General features: G+C 32.0%; 3 protein-coding genes across 5 annotated transcripts in view; 2 read left to right on the forward strand and 1 right to left on the reverse strand.

Moving 5' to 3' along the window:
• On the forward strand, positions 1-7,299 carry LOC113511853 (glycine dehydrogenase (decarboxylating), mitochondrial). The gene is made up of 18 exons (XM_052896308.1): positions 1-310; positions 1,159-1,237; positions 1,323-1,458; positions 1,536-1,700; positions 1,829-2,057; positions 2,513-2,736; positions 2,840-3,015; positions 3,390-3,619; positions 3,693-3,869; positions 4,050-4,234; positions 4,503-4,704; positions 5,003-5,152; positions 5,333-5,445; positions 5,637-5,784; positions 6,239-6,446; positions 6,669-6,841; positions 6,941-7,021; positions 7,112-7,299. Exons 1-18 carry the CDS (start codon positions 83-85, stop codon positions 7,220-7,222), a joined length of 3,015 nt encoding a protein of 1,004 aa, XP_052752268.1. The 5' UTR covers positions 1-82; the 3' UTR covers positions 7,223-7,299.
• LOC113511638 (uncharacterized) overlaps positions 7,291-17,179 on the reverse strand; it is a 15,106-nt gene continuing 5,217 nt past the window's right edge. For all 3 annotated transcript variants that reach the window (XM_052896290.1, XM_052896287.1, XM_052896295.1), the window contains 9 exons: positions 16,006-16,131; positions 15,670-15,761; positions 14,486-14,579; positions 14,248-14,404; positions 13,513-13,684; positions 12,816-13,032; positions 12,424-12,516; positions 11,591-11,738; positions 7,291-10,723 (listed from right to left, as the gene is read on the reverse strand). In XM_052896290.1, coding sequence (XP_052752250.1) covers positions 7,902-10,723; positions 11,591-11,738; positions 12,424-12,516; positions 12,816-13,032; positions 13,513-13,684; positions 14,248-14,404; positions 14,486-14,579; positions 15,670-15,761; positions 16,006-16,131 — 3,921 coding nt within the window. In that variant the 3' untranslated portion in view covers positions 7,291-7,901. The remainder of the gene's footprint in view (positions 10,724-11,590; positions 11,739-12,423; positions 12,517-12,815; positions 13,033-13,512; positions 13,685-14,247; positions 14,405-14,485; positions 14,580-15,669; positions 15,762-16,005; positions 16,132-17,179) is intronic.
• LOC113511854 (piercer of microtubule wall 1 protein) overlaps positions 10,676-17,179 on the forward strand; it is a 20,718-nt gene continuing 14,214 nt past the window's right edge. The window contains exon 1 of the mRNA XM_052896361.1: positions 10,676-11,042. Within this exon, the coding sequence (XP_052752321.1) occupies positions 11,003-11,042 (40 nt within the window). The 5' untranslated portion in view covers positions 10,676-11,002. The remainder of the gene's footprint in view (positions 11,043-17,179) is intronic.

Here is a 17,179-nt window from a genome sequence, read left to right on the forward strand (position 1 = left end):
CTGAAATCGCTTTCGTCCGACGGACAATAACATGATTATACTTTAAAAAAAAAAGGATATCAAATAATATAAAATTTCAATAATGCATAAATTCTTAAGGCATGGATTTTTGTCAAAAAGTGTTGTGGATTGTCACAAACAAATTAAAGGAACGAAACAAAACTTGTATAGAAAAAATGAAGTTCGTTGTGTTACTACACTTAGTTCAAAATCGGATAACTTATTTCCAGAAAGAGTTGATTTTCCAAGTCGGCATATAGGCCCGAGAGATCAAGACGTGGTGACTATGTTGGATTTATTAGGCTACAAGGTAAGTTAGTCTTGTTCATTCTACTTTAGTAAAAATGTATAGAATAGCTGTTATTAGAACACGTCCCAAGTTCATGAATATCTTACTCTTACTTAAAATTAGTTTGATGTCCGTGATTTCGTACGAGTGGATAACAGTTTTATACTTCTGCCGATATCATCGTTTTTCAATAATATTGTAACCAATGTTTTTGTTCCAAATAAAGAATTATTATTATTATTATTATTACCAGAAGCAGGAAAATTAATGAAATAGAGGGAGACTTTGTACAAAAGTCGATTGCTTGGGTACCTCTGTCCCATTCGTGTTTCTACCGTGAAGCAGTTGTGTTTGCATGGCTGTGTTTCAGTTTGAAGGGTGGGATATGGCGTGAATTTACTGGGTACAGAGAAATAACACTTGAGTCCTCAGGATTGGCAATGCATGGGGAGTATCATGTGCGAACTAGTATACTCTGTTATGTCCATGGTACTGGTACTGTACTATAAGCGACGATTACCACTTACCATCGGGTGGGCCTTCAGCTTGTTTGCCATTCTAAGTTGTATAAAAAAAATAGGCCACTTCTAGATGGAGTATGAAGATGAAACATACACCAGATTTTAAGTTAGATCTACAGCAACACAACTGTGGAATTTGCATTCCATTCGGTGCAGTAGATTTTGCGTGATGTTAAAATAAACATACAGACAGACAACATTTCTAAAAAACATTTTTCTCGTATTTATCAGCCTTATTAAGACTCATATTATTTTTTCTTAAATATCTACCATGTACAGACATTTTCTAGTTACAATTTTACTATATTAGTAAAATACCGATGTTAGACAGATAATTTAACATTTCAGAGTTTGGACCAATTGACTAATGATGCAGTTCCTAAAAAAATTCAACTACAAGAACTCATGAATATCGATGAACCGATAAGTAAGTAATTATAATGATACTGTGCTATACATTTTGTCGATACGTTACAAATTGAAATATACTTCTAAAATTATCCTCTCTTTAGGTGAATACGATCTTATCGAAAGAGTACGGGAAATTTCTGAAAAAAATCAAATATGGCGTTCTTATATTGGTATGGGATATCATAATTGCTGCGTACCTCACACTATTATGCGAAATATGTTCGAAAATCCTGGATGGTAATAATTATATATTTACATCTGAGTAGTTATATGTTTCTATAATTATTATTGAAGTAAATTATAAAAAATTTTAGGACGACGCAATACACGCCTTACCAACCAGAAATAGCACAAGGAAGACTAGAAGGCCTTCTTAATTATCAGACGATGGTTAGTGATCTCACTGGTTTAGATGTAGCAAATGCTTCTTTACTTGATGAAGGCACAGCGGCTGCTGAAGCTCTATCCTTATGTCATAGGTACGAGTACAAATAAAGATATAAACATCTTATGTCATTATATTTATAGTGAATAAAATTCTATATTCAATGTACTTATTTCTAAATATGTAATTATGCATTTAATTAAAGTATAAATTACCTTACAGACATAACAAAAGAACAAAATTTGTAGTTTCGGAACGAATTCATCCACAAACTTTGGCAGTAGTACAAACTCGGCTAGATGCATTTGGTTTGGATTTGATTGTTTTGCCAGATGTACGAGAAGCAGATTTTGCGCAAAGAGATATATCGGCTGTTCTTCTTCAGTGTCCTGATACAAGAGGATTGGTATATGATTATTCTGCGTTAGCTGCTGCAGCTCAAGAACATGGGGTTAGTTTTTATTTTTATTGTAATTGTTCACATACAAATTTGTTATACAAGTTGTTACCATAAATGACAATCTGAAATAATATCATTCAACAAACTAAAGAAAGAGGAGCCTTTTCATAAATTTTTAATATAAAATTATAATAAAATTTTACACAAGCGCATTCGCAAGTGATTTATTGCTATTTAAAGAAATACATATAAATGTATTGTATTAGCTTAAGTAATGAAATAAGTGTTAAATAATAACTATCGTAAGTCATACTGTATTGTAATTATTTATATCAATTTTACTAACGTTTAAAATTTGAGGTTTCTAACTAGAATCACGCTCATGAATAAGAGCTCCCATTGAGTTCGTCTTTTTTATTTGTTTTGATTATTATATAAAAATAAAAAGTAAAATGAATGTAAGTATAGAAAGTATAGATTAATATTCGTTGTTTCCATTTTATCAGACTTTAGTGGTAGTGGCTACAGATCTTTTGGCTCTTGCTTTGCTACGCCCTCCTGCAGAATGTGGCGCCGCTCTTGCGGTAGGGACATCGCAACGTTTAGGAGTACCTCTAGGTTATGGAGGTCCTCATGCTGGATTCTTCGCAGCTGAACATCCTCTTGTACGACTTATGCCTGGTCGTATGGTAGGCGTAACTCGAGATGCAGCTGGAAGAGATGCTTACAGGTAAAATATAGAAATCTTAAACAATTAGGATTAATAAAAGTAACTGTCAGTACCTTCTGTTTTAATATATTTGATATTAAAATAAGTATCTATTCTTTTCTAGATTAGCTCTTCAAACTAGAGAGCAACATATTCGTCGAGATAAGGCGACATCAAACATATGTACAGCTCAGGCTCTTCTTGCAAATATATCAGCTATGTATGCAGTATATCACGGTCCTCAGGGCTTACGTGATATTGCGACACGAGTTCATAATGCTACTCTGGTTCTTGACCATGGTGAGAATATAATAATATATGTCTATACTAAGACCTTAAAAAACAAGATCAAAGAGACTAATATAAATTAATTTCATAATATTATTCAATAGATATCGCTACAAGAAAATGAATTAATTAGATAACAGATTTTAATAAAAAAAAATATAGGAAATATCTTAATCTATATAAATATATATAAAATTAAACCAGTTAAAAAAATAAAACGCACAAAAAAGTGTTTGGTATACGTAACCTAAATGTTAATGTTGTAACTATATTTTTTTGTAATGACTGTTTATACCAAAATAAAATAAAAATAATTAATATCAGCTATTATTCGTCCACTGCTGGACATAATGAAATGTTAATTAATTAATGTTAATTACCTATAGGTATCCGATTACGGGGTCACAATCAATCAAACGATGTATATTTCGATACACTACATGTAGTGCCGCTACCAGAACATGATTCTAGTATTATCAAAGCACGGGCGCAAGAGAAGAAGATAAATTTAAGATATTTTGATGACGGAGCCGTAGGTGTAGCTCTTGATGAGACAACAACAATGCGAGATGTTGATGATCTTTTGTGGATTTTTGATTGTAAAAATGTAAAAGAAGTACGTATAATGATTTATAATATTTACTATTTCAATGGCAATAGTGAAAATTTATTTATATTTAATATTGTAGGTGATACAATCTGAAAATGTAAGATCACGAAGCGTTTTAAAAGGGCCATTTAGAAGAACCTCGCCATATTTAACTCACCCTGTATTCAATATGCATCATTCTGAGACTCGTATTGTGCGTTATATGAAGAGATTAGAAAATAAAGATATATCACTAGTGCATTCTATGATTCCTTTGGTAAGTAAATAAATTCAGCAAACATCAAGTTATTATAATTTGAGAAGAGTATATGTTTTTAAATTCACTCTTATTCTAAATTGAAATATACTCTTATTTTAAATTGAAATTTTAAGATCACGTTTACTTTTTCTTTTTTATAAATAGATACTATAAAATTATAAATTGTATTCGCTTTAGGGTTCCTGTACAATGAAACTCAATTCCACCACGGAGATGATGCCATGTTCTTTTAAGGAATTTACGGATATTCATCCTTTTGCACCATTAGAACAGTGTCAGGGTTACCATATATTATTTGAGGAGCTAGCAAAGGATCTTTGTGCTATTACAGGCTATGATCGAGTTTCTTTTCAACCTAACAGGTACGATAATAGAAAATCGTTATTATAATTCTATTAATTCTTATTAGCTGTTGTTGTTTTTATGTATGTAATTCGATCTTATAATTCATAATATCGTAAAATTATATATTCGTAATTCGATGGTTATTTTTTGAGTGTGTATGATAAGGAATATGATTTATTTCGGAATAGTTTTAGCATTCATTAGTATTTACTCCCATAATATTTTTTTTACAATTAAAGTCGCTTTTTTAATGGATCAAAATTGTGACTAGGTATAATTTTTCAGTGGAGCTCAAGGGGAATATGCTGGGTTACGAACTATAAAACGTTATCACGAGTTTCGAGGTGATACAGGACGTAATATCTGTTTGATACCTGTAAGTGCTCATGGTACAAATCCCGCATCTGCTCATATGGCTGGCATGCGTGTTTGTGCTATTCGAGTTACATCCTCTGGTGATATAGATATGGAACATCTTAAAGATAAGGTAAAAATCCTCTGAGATAAAAAATTCATAGTTAATAAGACTTTATATATATATATATATATATATATATATATATATATATATATATATATATATATATATATATATATATATATATATATATATACTCAGAATAAATTAAATGCAAATGGTATCTAATAAGAGTAATGATCTAAACACGAAACATCACAAAGTTTACAAAGACATAATTCTATCGCATATTGATTTTAATATATAAGTATTTTTTACAAGGAATGTTTTGATTTCCACAACATTATGGATGATATTATAATTCTAGGTAGAAGAACACAGCAAAAACCTGTCGTGTTTAATGTTAACATACCCTAGTACATTCGGCGTATTTGAAGAACGTGCAGCGGATATATGTGCTTTAGTCCATGCACATGGTGGTCAAGTTTATTTAGACGGTGCTAATATGAATGCACAGGTTAGAAATAATTTATTAAGTATGTTATTTACACAGTGTGTTTTTATTATATTCAGATATAATATAATTATTAAAATTACAAGAAAAGTTTAAATATTAATCATAAATTACTAATTTAATTTATTTATTTAGAAGACTTAATAATTAACAGATATAAAATTTTGATGAAACATATTTCAGGTGGGACTATGTCGTCCTGGTGATTACGGCAGTGATGTTTCACATCTAAATTTACATAAAACATTTTGTATTCCTCACGGTGGCGGCGGCCCTGGTATGGGACCTATCGGAGTGTAAGTTTAAAAACTGAGTTTCTATTGCCAGCTGATTATTTAGCAGATGATACATTATTATATATAATTATATTTATTATCTGCTAATTGATTTATTTTTATCTATAGCTTGATCTAACTTTAATAACTTTAAACATTTTGTAATTGATAGCAAAATGTAATACTGTGTTGAGTACTGAATTTTCTTACAGAAAAGCACATTTGGCGCCATTCTTACCTTCACATCCAGTAGTAGACCCGTTAGCAGATTTAGGTGATGCAGCACATAGCTTTGGATCCGTCAGTGCAGCACCTTTTGGATCTTCAGCAATTCTTCCCATTTCATGGGCATATATTAAAGTAATTTAAACTTGTTATTATTAAAATAAAATCTTAAAATAAATACAGTACAAATATTGCTCTTTAGGCTTGCTGCAATATACGATAACGATATAAGCACACACACACACACACACACACACACTCATATATATATATATATTTATATATAGTATGTACATAATTATTTTTATAGTCATACCTCTTTCTATATTAGTACCTATTTTAATGTATGCACCTATGTTTATTCATAGTTTAAAATAATCATAAATATAACATAAAACTGCTTATTAATATAAGAATAATATGAGAGAAAAACCTTACAATTAAATAAAACATATCATTAAAATTGGTTGAAAATCGACGAATATTATCACATTACAGTTCACGCAGAAATATAGAATCAAATTAAGAATGGTCTTTATTTTGGAATATTTTTTAGTTTTATTGATTATAATATTTATAATATTTTTAGATGATGGGACCAAAAGGTTTAAAACGTGCAACTCAAATAGCTATCCTTAACGCCAATTATATGTCAAAAAGATTAGAAGATTACTATAAGACCTTATATAAAGGTGAACGAGGGTTAGTTGCACATGAATTCATTATAGATGTGCGAGATCTCAAGAAAACAGCGAATATTGAACCTGGTGATATTGCTAAGAGACTTATGGATTTTGGTTAGTATATTCGACTTTGTGTTTTCTTCTGTTTTCAGTCATAAAAGACGTTTGTCCTATTCTTGATCAATTTACTTAAATAATCTTACTTTTGTAATGTTAAATATATTTTTTATTTACATTGTTATACAAATTTAAGTAGTGAGTATAAATGTATTATCGAAGTAAAAAGTACAGTTAAAAAAATTATAATTACGAGTATTTCATTATATTATTTTATAGGTTTCCATGCACCTACGATGTCATGGCCGGTGGCAGGTACTTTGATGATTGAACCTACAGAATCGGAAGATTTGCAGGAACTCGATAGGTTTTGTGAAGCGCTTATAACAATAAGAAAGGAAATTAAGGATATAGAGGATGGAGTAATTGATAAGCGTATAAATCCTTTAAAGGTAAATTTGCTGTCTTTGACTTTATTAATTTTCCTCTTTGGTAATGATATTTGGTATTGGAGAAAATGCAATATATGTAACTATTTTATTTTTATTCAGATGGCCCCTCATACTCAAGAAGAAGTCATGGCAGAAGATTGGAATCGGCCGTATTCGCGGGAACAGGCTGCATTTCCGGCTGTAAGAAATTAATTTTTAGCTTTGACGTATTATTTATTGTATTGATCAACAATTTGAAGTTATACATCCAATATTTAATTTTGTTTTCAGCCATTTGTAAAAGGCGAGTCAAAAATTTGGCCAACAGTGAGCAGAATCGACGATATGTACGGTGATAAACATTTAGTATGTACCTGTCCTCCGGTGATCGACGATTTCTAATTCTATATTAAGTTACATACTTAAATATTTCCATATATTATAATTATATACTCATAATAAAAAATCTGTTAGCAGTCGCATATTGTATATATTTCGTCAATATTGTCGTAGAATAAATAATTTTTTCTAACAACAAAATCTTTTCCAATTTGCACAGATAGAACTTTAAATCTATAGCGAAATTTATATTTATTTGCCATAACTTATATTGACTTCAAACAATTAGTATATCTATCTTATTACATAATTACATAGTATTGCGAAGGATTATTACATATCATGTTGGATTCAAGGCAACTTGTTTGTTTTGTTTCTAGACCAAACTACACTCTGGAATACGATATAGCTTCAAGTAGCATTTTATTTATATTGTAAATAAATAAATATTTCCATGGGTTTAGCTTAACGTATTCCATGAGCTAATGTAAAACAATAATATGAAATTATAATATTCTAAAGTTATCGACATCTGTATTTTATAATGTGTTTTCATATGTAATTTATTAACATAACATTTTTGTGTTATTGTAACACGAAAGTGATCGAAAATTACTTATTTAATTAAAATAACATTTGTAGTATTTTAATTGGATCACAAAACATACATCTAAAAAGAAAATTCACTTAGGAAAACTTAGAAAAATAAAACATTAACAATATCTCTCATTAAAACTATAATTTATTTTGGAGGGGAATTCATTGTATCTTTTGGATACATGCCTAATCTAATGCCGAGTTCCTTTGGCATACGCATAGCTGGGCGAGTAGGAAATGGATGGTACGAACCTGATGATGGACTACGTGGATAAGAAATGGACGATAGAGTATCTGTCTCTAAAAGCGAAGTAACACCACTACATGTATCATCTGATTCTATTTTTGTTTTATCGCTTTTTTCTATGGTATCTTTTGTGAGTATTGGCGTATCTCTAGGAAATATCTTAGGCGATATTGGAGTAGATATCTGATCAAGTGATGTAATTTGACATAAAGTATCACTAGAATTGCTTTTAACCTCTATCGGCGAGTCATCGTCTACTGAACGTTCGTAAGTGAAACTAATAGAAGAAGTTACTACATTAGTAAAATCACTAACTTGGCTATTTTCAGTCTTTAATAAATTCTCACATACTTTCGGGCCCTGGTCGACAGTTTTACTACATATATCACTTGCTTTAGACAGAATAAAATCATTATATTTGCTAGAAAGTGGATAATTATAATCTTCTGGTGTGAAATGTTTATCGTATGTAGAGAGATCTTTTGGCTCTGCTGATGGCAGAGAAACAGGACTTCTTGAGTCACCTGAGAAAGAATGTCGAGACCATTCGGATGTTGTTGCAAGTTTTAATTCATTATGAAGTAAGTTATCTTGTCTAGACTCACATAGTATTTTGTTTTTAATGTCATAATCGTAACTAGATTCAGGTTTGGTCGACGTATTTTTATAGTCACATTTTGCCAGAAATCCCTTATTTTCCCATCCATAAAAATCGGTTTTATTTCCTAAACATTCGGTACTGGGTGTTTTTGTTGTTTTTAAGGAGAAATCTTCATTTCGAGATGCAACATTGTGCACTTCTAATGAGAATGGGTCATCAATTGAAATAGGTCTAATTCTAACGAATTCACTTTTTTCTGTAGTTACATTATTTATGCTATTTTTTCTGTAACCTATCAACGAATCAGAGGTTGACTCTTTAAGTATCGGCGAATCGACTAGTTTGTTTTCAATAGATTTTTCTGTGATACATTCATCATTTTCTGTTCGTTGCATTTCTATTGATTTTTGTAAATTTTTAATATCTTCAAATTTTTTGGCTTTATTTGTGTCTGCTATGTTTTGCTTTGTTAGGATTCTACTTAATATTTTGGAATTTTCTTGTATAATTTGTAAAGCTCTTTCACTATTTTTTCGACCTGAACGTAAAATATAATCCTTAGGAGAAAAATAATCATCTTTTTTCATTTCTTGTACAGTCTTTGGAGATTTTGGAGTCAAAATCGTGGATTTTTCTATACAAACTTCCTTATGTTTGTCATCACTACCATTGTCTTGTTTTATGTTTGATATAGGATTATTTGAGAAACTATGACTTTGGGGCAAAGAAGAAGCTCTCTCTACATCACTTTTCATTAATTTTTCATTAGTGCTTACATGAAGAGTTAAGGAGTCTGGTTTTTTCGGTAATCTAGAATATCGCTTTGTCGGTCTTCTATTAGGTATATCGGAATTATTGGGATCCGTAACACGAGCTCCAAAAAATTCTGGACTATGTTCAAAATATTTGTCGATTTTTAACTGAATTGGTGGTTCATCTTCACTTACAATGATACTATCAGCACCAGGACTTCTTGGTGGACTTTCAACATCTGATATATTTTTGTCTGATAAGTCAATATCAGGAACAAAATTTGGGTACATTGTAAAACTGTCAATTAAATCTGGAGGTCTCGAAGATGTGCTTATTTTAGAAAAAGAGGTATGCTTAAAATTAGATTCAAAATCATAATCATATGGAGATTTACGCTCTACGCTACAGTTACATGGGGATAGATCAATAGGGCTTAATTCAGTAAAATTTTTTGAAGTTTTTATAAGATTCATAGGCTTCACAGTTTCACTATATTTTAAAGTATCGTCACATTTTATTCTGGTTAATTTTTGTAATATGTCACTTTTTTCCGGCGTTTTTAAAGGAGAATAAGGTGATATACTTTTATAAGGACTTAATGGTTTATATATTTCACTTTCACTGCTTAAAATTAGATTATTATCTTTTAATTTAGTTTCGAAACCGTCAATATAGGCGCGAAGAGGTTCACCAGCAGCAGAATCTAAGTAATCTGTGATATCTTTGACTGATTTCTCTGAGGATATTGTTTTAGATTCAACTTCAGGAGAATGTTTTATTTTTGTTTCTTTAATAACAGGAGATCTAATAAGTTTATTTTCTTTAAAAGTTGAACCAGGTGAAAGCTTTTTGTCATGATGCTTTTTGTACTTTTTTTCATTATCATCATCTACTAAATCAGATTCAGAATCACTAGCTTTTTCGTTATCGTCACAAAGACTAGTATCAGTACTAGATGCTGTGTGAGATGAATATGATGAAGTTTCACTTGAGCTACGAGATCTTAAAGATGCAATCATTTCATTAGCTTCCAATTCAGATACAATAATCCCGTCTCCAGCCTCATCTAAATCAATAGAAGCTTTTCTATTTTTTTCTTTGGGTTTTTCCTTTTTAATATCTTTCCACTTGAGGGAATTCCTTCTACTAAGTGATTTCCGTCTTTGTTCCTCTTTCCAACTGATAGTATCATTTGATCGGCCACGTGGACGTAATTCAGTATTCTCTCGAGGTGATAATGCTTGTCGAGAAGGTGGAACTGCTCCGGGAGGAGGACCAAGTCTACGACCTCGTGAACTAACTATTGCACTTTTTCCCAAAAGTAAATTATTGACCGTAAGTGAAGTTGGAGATGTCGGAACACCAACTGAAATTTTACAAACACTTTCTGTTTATATCAGACTTTTTTTATACAAGATATAGATAAGATAAACACAATTATTAAGGGTATTAAAATTTAACGTTTTTTTTTTTAATTTGAATATTGCATACAAAGTGTATGAGTAGTGTCCCCGAGTTAACCGATAGCGCTCAAGGATCTCTAAATAATTGAATGGGTAGATTGAGCACTCTACTGTGACGACTTATCAAGTTCACGATGAACGTTTTATTTTACTAAATAGAAGCCTTGTGTAAAGTCGTCTGAATGCAGCGGGAGTCTTACTTATTTTTACCGCCAAGGAATTGTAAGTAACTTAGTCATTCGTATTTCTAATTAGGAATAAAACCTGAGTCCTCAGAAATGACAACGCATGGGGAAATAGTATACTCTATTATGTCCATGGCTCTGCTCATGTCTAAAGGCGACGATTACCACTTTTCATCAAGTGGCCCGTCAGCTTGTTTGCCATTATAAGTGAAAAATTAATGAAAAAAACCTTAATCCACAGGAGTGGCAACATATAGGCGACACAATAGTGTATTTTGTGATATCCTTGGTGGTATATATGTCTACACATTTTCAGTTTTTATACTTGGTATGACCTAAATAATCGCTACAACATCACTTTAAAAATGTTATCCTTACTAATATTATAAATATGAAAGTGAATTTGTAACTTTTTATTGTTTCAGCAGCTTACTCAATTGTTATGAAATTATATATACACGCACTATACGAGATAGAGAAGGATATAGGTTACTTTTATCTTGATCAGTATATACGAGTATATCCAAGTCACGTAGACATAGCTGGCATAGCTGGTATAAAATAAATGTATAAACAATTTATTACCTGCTGCATGTCGTGCACAAGCAGCTGCTAAAATAACATGGGCTTGTCTTTGTCGTTCTCTCAGTCGAGCATATTGACGTTTTAAAGCTCCTATGTCTAATGAAAGTCTATCACCAGCTCCTACACGATTTTCTCGCCTCGGTATCACCTGTAATACATAAATAAAATTTATCAATATAATGTACATAATTCGTTTTAAAATAACAACAGTTGAAGAGCAGGTAGTCATTTGTATTAAATACCGACTATACATATTCGGTATGAATTGTAGATACAAACAGAATGCTACAATGATAGTGCTGCGGTTTACATTTGACTTGCATTACATTTCCTAGTACAATTTGAAATTTAAATTTGGGCATGGAAAATCCTACGGTCATCGATCAGATTTATCAAGTAGTGTTTATTATAAATGAAGAAATGAAAGTTTTTATGTCTGCTCAGGTCGAATTGACTACCGCAGTTGAGTCGTTGTTAATGGTTTATTAACAATAGTAATATTGATTATCTTTTATAAACTTTTAGCTTTATTACATGTGTTAGCTTAATTTAATATTATGATAAGAGATGTAATATCGATGTTTTTTCGTAGAGCAACTCTAAAACAGGTAGAAAAGGATATTGTAGAGAAAATATAGACTTTAATAAAATAATATACTATTCATGCTGTCATATCTATAAAAATTATATAGAAAGATAGAAATACATGTGGAAATTGGCAGGATTTTGTATTAATTAAAAAAATATATAGCTATTATAATTATCAACTTCAATCAAATACTACCTATTGTAGCTATAAAATAATTATAAATTAATTTTGAAGATTTTATTACCGTAGCTAATGCCATTTTGTTTCCATCATCACTTGAATCACCTTCATCTTCAGAATAAAATAAACGAAGTCCTCGTTTAGTCATTGATTGCATCTGAAAAATAGTATTTGTTATTAATTTTGGTGAATATAAAGGAAAAATTTAAAGTATCACGTATCGTATTTCTCTGTATTTGATTATTCTTAATGACAAATTGTTAATGAAATGCATGATTACAAAATTTAAAAAATCTAGATAATTTAATGGTATCTGAATTTATTAAAATTACAAAAAAAAAATACTGTTAAGTTTGCTGTTAAGTTTTAGTTATTTGCCTGCATGTTGCGATAAAGATCTGGACACATATACGTACGGGTACACCTGTAAACCCCTCTTAATAAATATTTACGTACCGCGGAATGTAGAGGCGGTTGGTATACTGGTGGTGCATTAGGCGGTGCTGGAGGTGTTACTCTATATCTATGCAGACTGCGAAGCCGTGGCAATTCTGGTACCGATCCAAACGTCACCACTTTTGCCACAAGGCCGTCACCAGCTGCCCACACTGCGCTAGCGCCACCACCCATGCAACTGTAGAATTCGTCCGCAGATCGCGCAGATAATATTCGACTGAAATTGAATGTTGCTATATAATATAAGAATCCATAATGTATTTTTTTTTATATTACGGCTAATATCATCAGATCACCATCAGAGTAATCACTCCCCACCTTATGGTAAGCAGGTAAAGTAGTTTGTATGTTTTACATAAGAGTCGCCATCAGAGCAGTTTATGCTATGTTGGCGATCGTCATCTCGACAGCCTGCAATTGTGTTTCAGAAGAAAACAAATTTTATTTGTATTTAAATAAATTTAAAAAAATTTAATATCAAAAATTTATATTTCGTATCGAAATACAGCCTCCTTAGCTTAAATTTAAGAATAAGTAATTTTGTTGAAAAAAAATCGTGGTTTCTTTTCCTGGCGAAAACATTTTGGTTAGTACTGATAAATTTTTATAATAAATATAGAGATTAAAAAACTAGAAATTGAACCATGTAACTAGTATATTTTTATACTAAAGTAACGTTAATACATACGACACTTACTCTTGTAACATGTCCCAAATAGCAAGTGCAGTGAGCAATAAGATCTCATTTCCATCGAGTAAAATGAGGTCCCAAATACGCAATAATGAGTCTCGAGGCAGCCATGTAGCGTACAGTGTGAGAAACCACTGCATGGTGAATACGTCTGGTAGTGGAGGCTCTACACCTCCACCTATAGGAAGAAATGAACAGTACAGAATAATTGCGCAAGTGATTATCAAATATAATTACCTACCTAAACTATAAATTAGTATTTTCTTACGTTTCGTAGAGTTGTATGAATCTAATTGTCAGTATCATGGTATACCAGGTACTATCTTAACTATTCCTGCTATGAAGCAACAATAAGAGCGTTGTTGTGTTCCGATGTGAAGGGTACAGATTACCAGTAAAATATCTAACACAATCATGGTATAATGTCTTTGTGGTCCTCAGGAGTAACGTATAAGATGAAGTCATCTGAACCTATTTGGAAGATTATAATACAATTCTTACTAATACTTCTATTATAAATGTGAAAATAAGTTTGTATATTAGTTTGGCTTCTCATAGCGCCTAAACGGTTTAACCAACAACTGGATAGAGATGGATATAAGTTACTTTTAATTCCGGTCATTAATCAGATCCCGATTATTGGACGAAATCGCGAATATAAGCTAGTATTATTATATAATAACAAGATTAATTATTGTTTTTGAATTGAACACGATCTCAAATCATTACTGTATTGCTTACCATCTGATATCCTTTGTAAATGATCCATATGATTCGCGAGTCGTGGCAAACGTAATCTTAATAAATCCCTGAATGCAGCCATATCTGCAGAGAGTCCGCGAAGATCATCTGCGAAATATCCTTCGGGCAACACTGCTTCTACTAAGTATATCATAACCTATGGCCAAATTAAACATTTAATTATAAGTTATGATTATACAATTTTTAAAAATTAACTAAAATTGGTAAAATTTTTTACCTTTAAAGAATCCGATTCAGATTTTTCCATAACTTCCAGTATTATTGCTGCTAACATATTAAAGCCTTGACAGTATCCAACGTCTTTGTTCCATCTGTAAGAATATACGAAAACAGTCTTTAAAGATGCATTCATTAAAATATAGATGTATGTAGCCAGTGAGGATTGGGATATAGGGAATCCTTTGGCCTTCATAAATACCTAACGTTACTATTTATGAAGGTGTAAAATATGAAACATAAGTATACGAGGTTTGTAAAGTACGTATAAAAGTTTTTTAAAAATTTTATTTTACAATTATTCAGGTAAATCAATTTTATCCCCTTCAAAGTACTCCCCCTGTGACATAATGCACTTGTGCCAACGCCGTTTCCACTGTGAGAAGGCTCCTTGAAAGTCCTCTGGTTGTAGGTTTCTCAGCTGCCCCGTCGTAGCTTTTTTTATCTCATTTATGTCCCCCAAATGCCGCCCCCGAAGTACCAATTTGGTTTTTGGGAACAAGAAGAAGTCACACGGGGCCAAATCCGGCGAATAGGGGGTGTTCGGTCACCGTAATGGAATTTTTACTCAAAAACTCACGGACAACAAGAGAGGTGTGGGCAGGGGCATTGTCGTGGTGAAGAATCCAACGCCCCTCTCGCGCCAATTCTGGACGAACTCGTGCCACACGAGCTTTGAGGCGTCTGAGCACATCGACGTAGAATTTTCCATCAACTGTCTGGCCTGGAGGGACGAATTCTTGATGGACAATCCCCCGAACATCGAAAAAAACAATCAACATTGTCTTGACATTTGAGCGGGATTTTCTTGATTTTTTTGTTCGTGGTTCCCCGGATGTCTTCCACTCTTTGCTTTGGGATTTTACTGTTCTGAGATCGGCAAAAATTTCACGGCCATTCTTGCCGAGTTTCGAGAGAAACTTGATTACGACGCGCTGCTCTTCAACGGAAGCGGGCTCCATGCCGACGGGGTTTCGTTAAGAGGTAACTTCACAGATGGCGTGACAAGCCAGTTCGCACCGCACGGCGGTCAGACCAGAACTGAAGCATTGTTAGGGACATAAGGAAGGGGTCCTGCGCTTACCTGGCCTCCCCACTCCTCTTTCTCGCATTCCAGAACACTTTTATACGAACTTTCCGGACAGACCTCGTACTTCATTTCTTTAAGCAATGTGAAATACTAACCTCGCGTAAGCTAATAACACTCTGCGGAGCATGGCTTGATTTTCTCGTCCTTCTGTACCACAGAATAAGGAACAACCTGTTCTATGTAAATCCTGAAAACATAAGTATTTATTTATTTTATTATACTTAGAATTGCAAAGAAGCTGACAGAACAGCACAATGAACATAGAATGCACTATGATGTTCAACCCCTGCATTGCCATTCTTAACGACTATAGTTTTATGCCATGTAATTTATCTGCTATACTTCACTCTTGAAACTGAAACACAGCAGGCTTCTATACAAATCAAGTTGACTACTAGAGTGACTTAACTAGAGTGTGAAATGATGAATACCTTAAGAATCTGAGCTCCCAGTTCAGTGTCATCGGGTTGAGCGGTGCCGCGAAAAGCAGCTCGCTCGGCTGTTGACCAGTCGACACCTCTTGCTGTTAAATGACGTTCTGCTAATGTCAGCCATAGCTGCAAATCATAGTATTTTTTATTAATAAAATACTTTCTAGTAATTATAATTTTATGAAATAAAAGTTATGTATAGTGAGTCTTCGCATAATTTCAGCATGAATAACTTCATTTACTATTTGGGGAGTATCTTAAATAGTAAATGAAGTTATTCACTTTGTTTAGTTATTTAATCAATGTGTTCATCCTCCAAGCAGTTTTTTCGATTTAATCTTCTCTGTTAAATTTATAAATTATATTTAAAATAAATTATGTTAACTATTGATAAAAATCATTTATATGAGTACCGTTTAAGTAATTGTTCAATATTATATTCTGGTTTTATTTTGAATATTTAATTTAATTCACGATCATTGGGAATGAAATTATAACTGTGTAAAATAAGTAGATAGGTAAAATTTCTAAATATAGTCCATTCTTGTAATTCCCTTTTTCTTACGCCTCCGCTGAATGACGTCAAACAAGAGTTTGATTTCGCTAACTTTCACAATCATATTTAAATTTATAAAAATTAAAAATCAAATAAAACATACTTCAAACCAATGTAAACATTTGGTCAATCACACAATTACCTAATATACTTTTAAGTATATACATTTAACGTCTCTGTACGAATGCATAATCATAAATAAAAATGAACTTCATATAATACGCGTATTTACGTTTTTATTTATTTGATCAACTGGGCGAGCTTTACAGTCTCCTAATACGCTCGCAGGAAATCATTAGTATTAATACACATAGTTTACAATTATAATTAAAATTATCATTATAGGTTTACATAAAATCTGCTTTAAATATTCTTTTTTATAATTATCTACTGCCATTTCGCAAGGTCTGCCATCTGTCAATAAAAAATTACAAGAAATTTTTCAAACCTTTCACTTTGTATACAGCCCAGTAGTGGATTGTTAAAGAGTTGGTATCAATATAGGTATGGGTATATAGTATATAACTTTGTTCCTAGCCCAAAATACTTAAGTAATTAGTCGCGCTGACCATGTTGTCGTCACAACTACAGCCTAACTAGCCTACTACTTAGATAGTA

Source organism: Galleria mellonella, unplaced genomic scaffold, assembly GCF_026898425.1.
Source record: "Galleria mellonella isolate WM207_F2 unplaced genomic scaffold, CSIRO_AGI_GalMel_v1 utg117, whole genome shotgun sequence".
Taxonomy (NCBI): domain Eukaryota; kingdom Metazoa; phylum Arthropoda; class Insecta; order Lepidoptera; family Pyralidae; genus Galleria; species Galleria mellonella.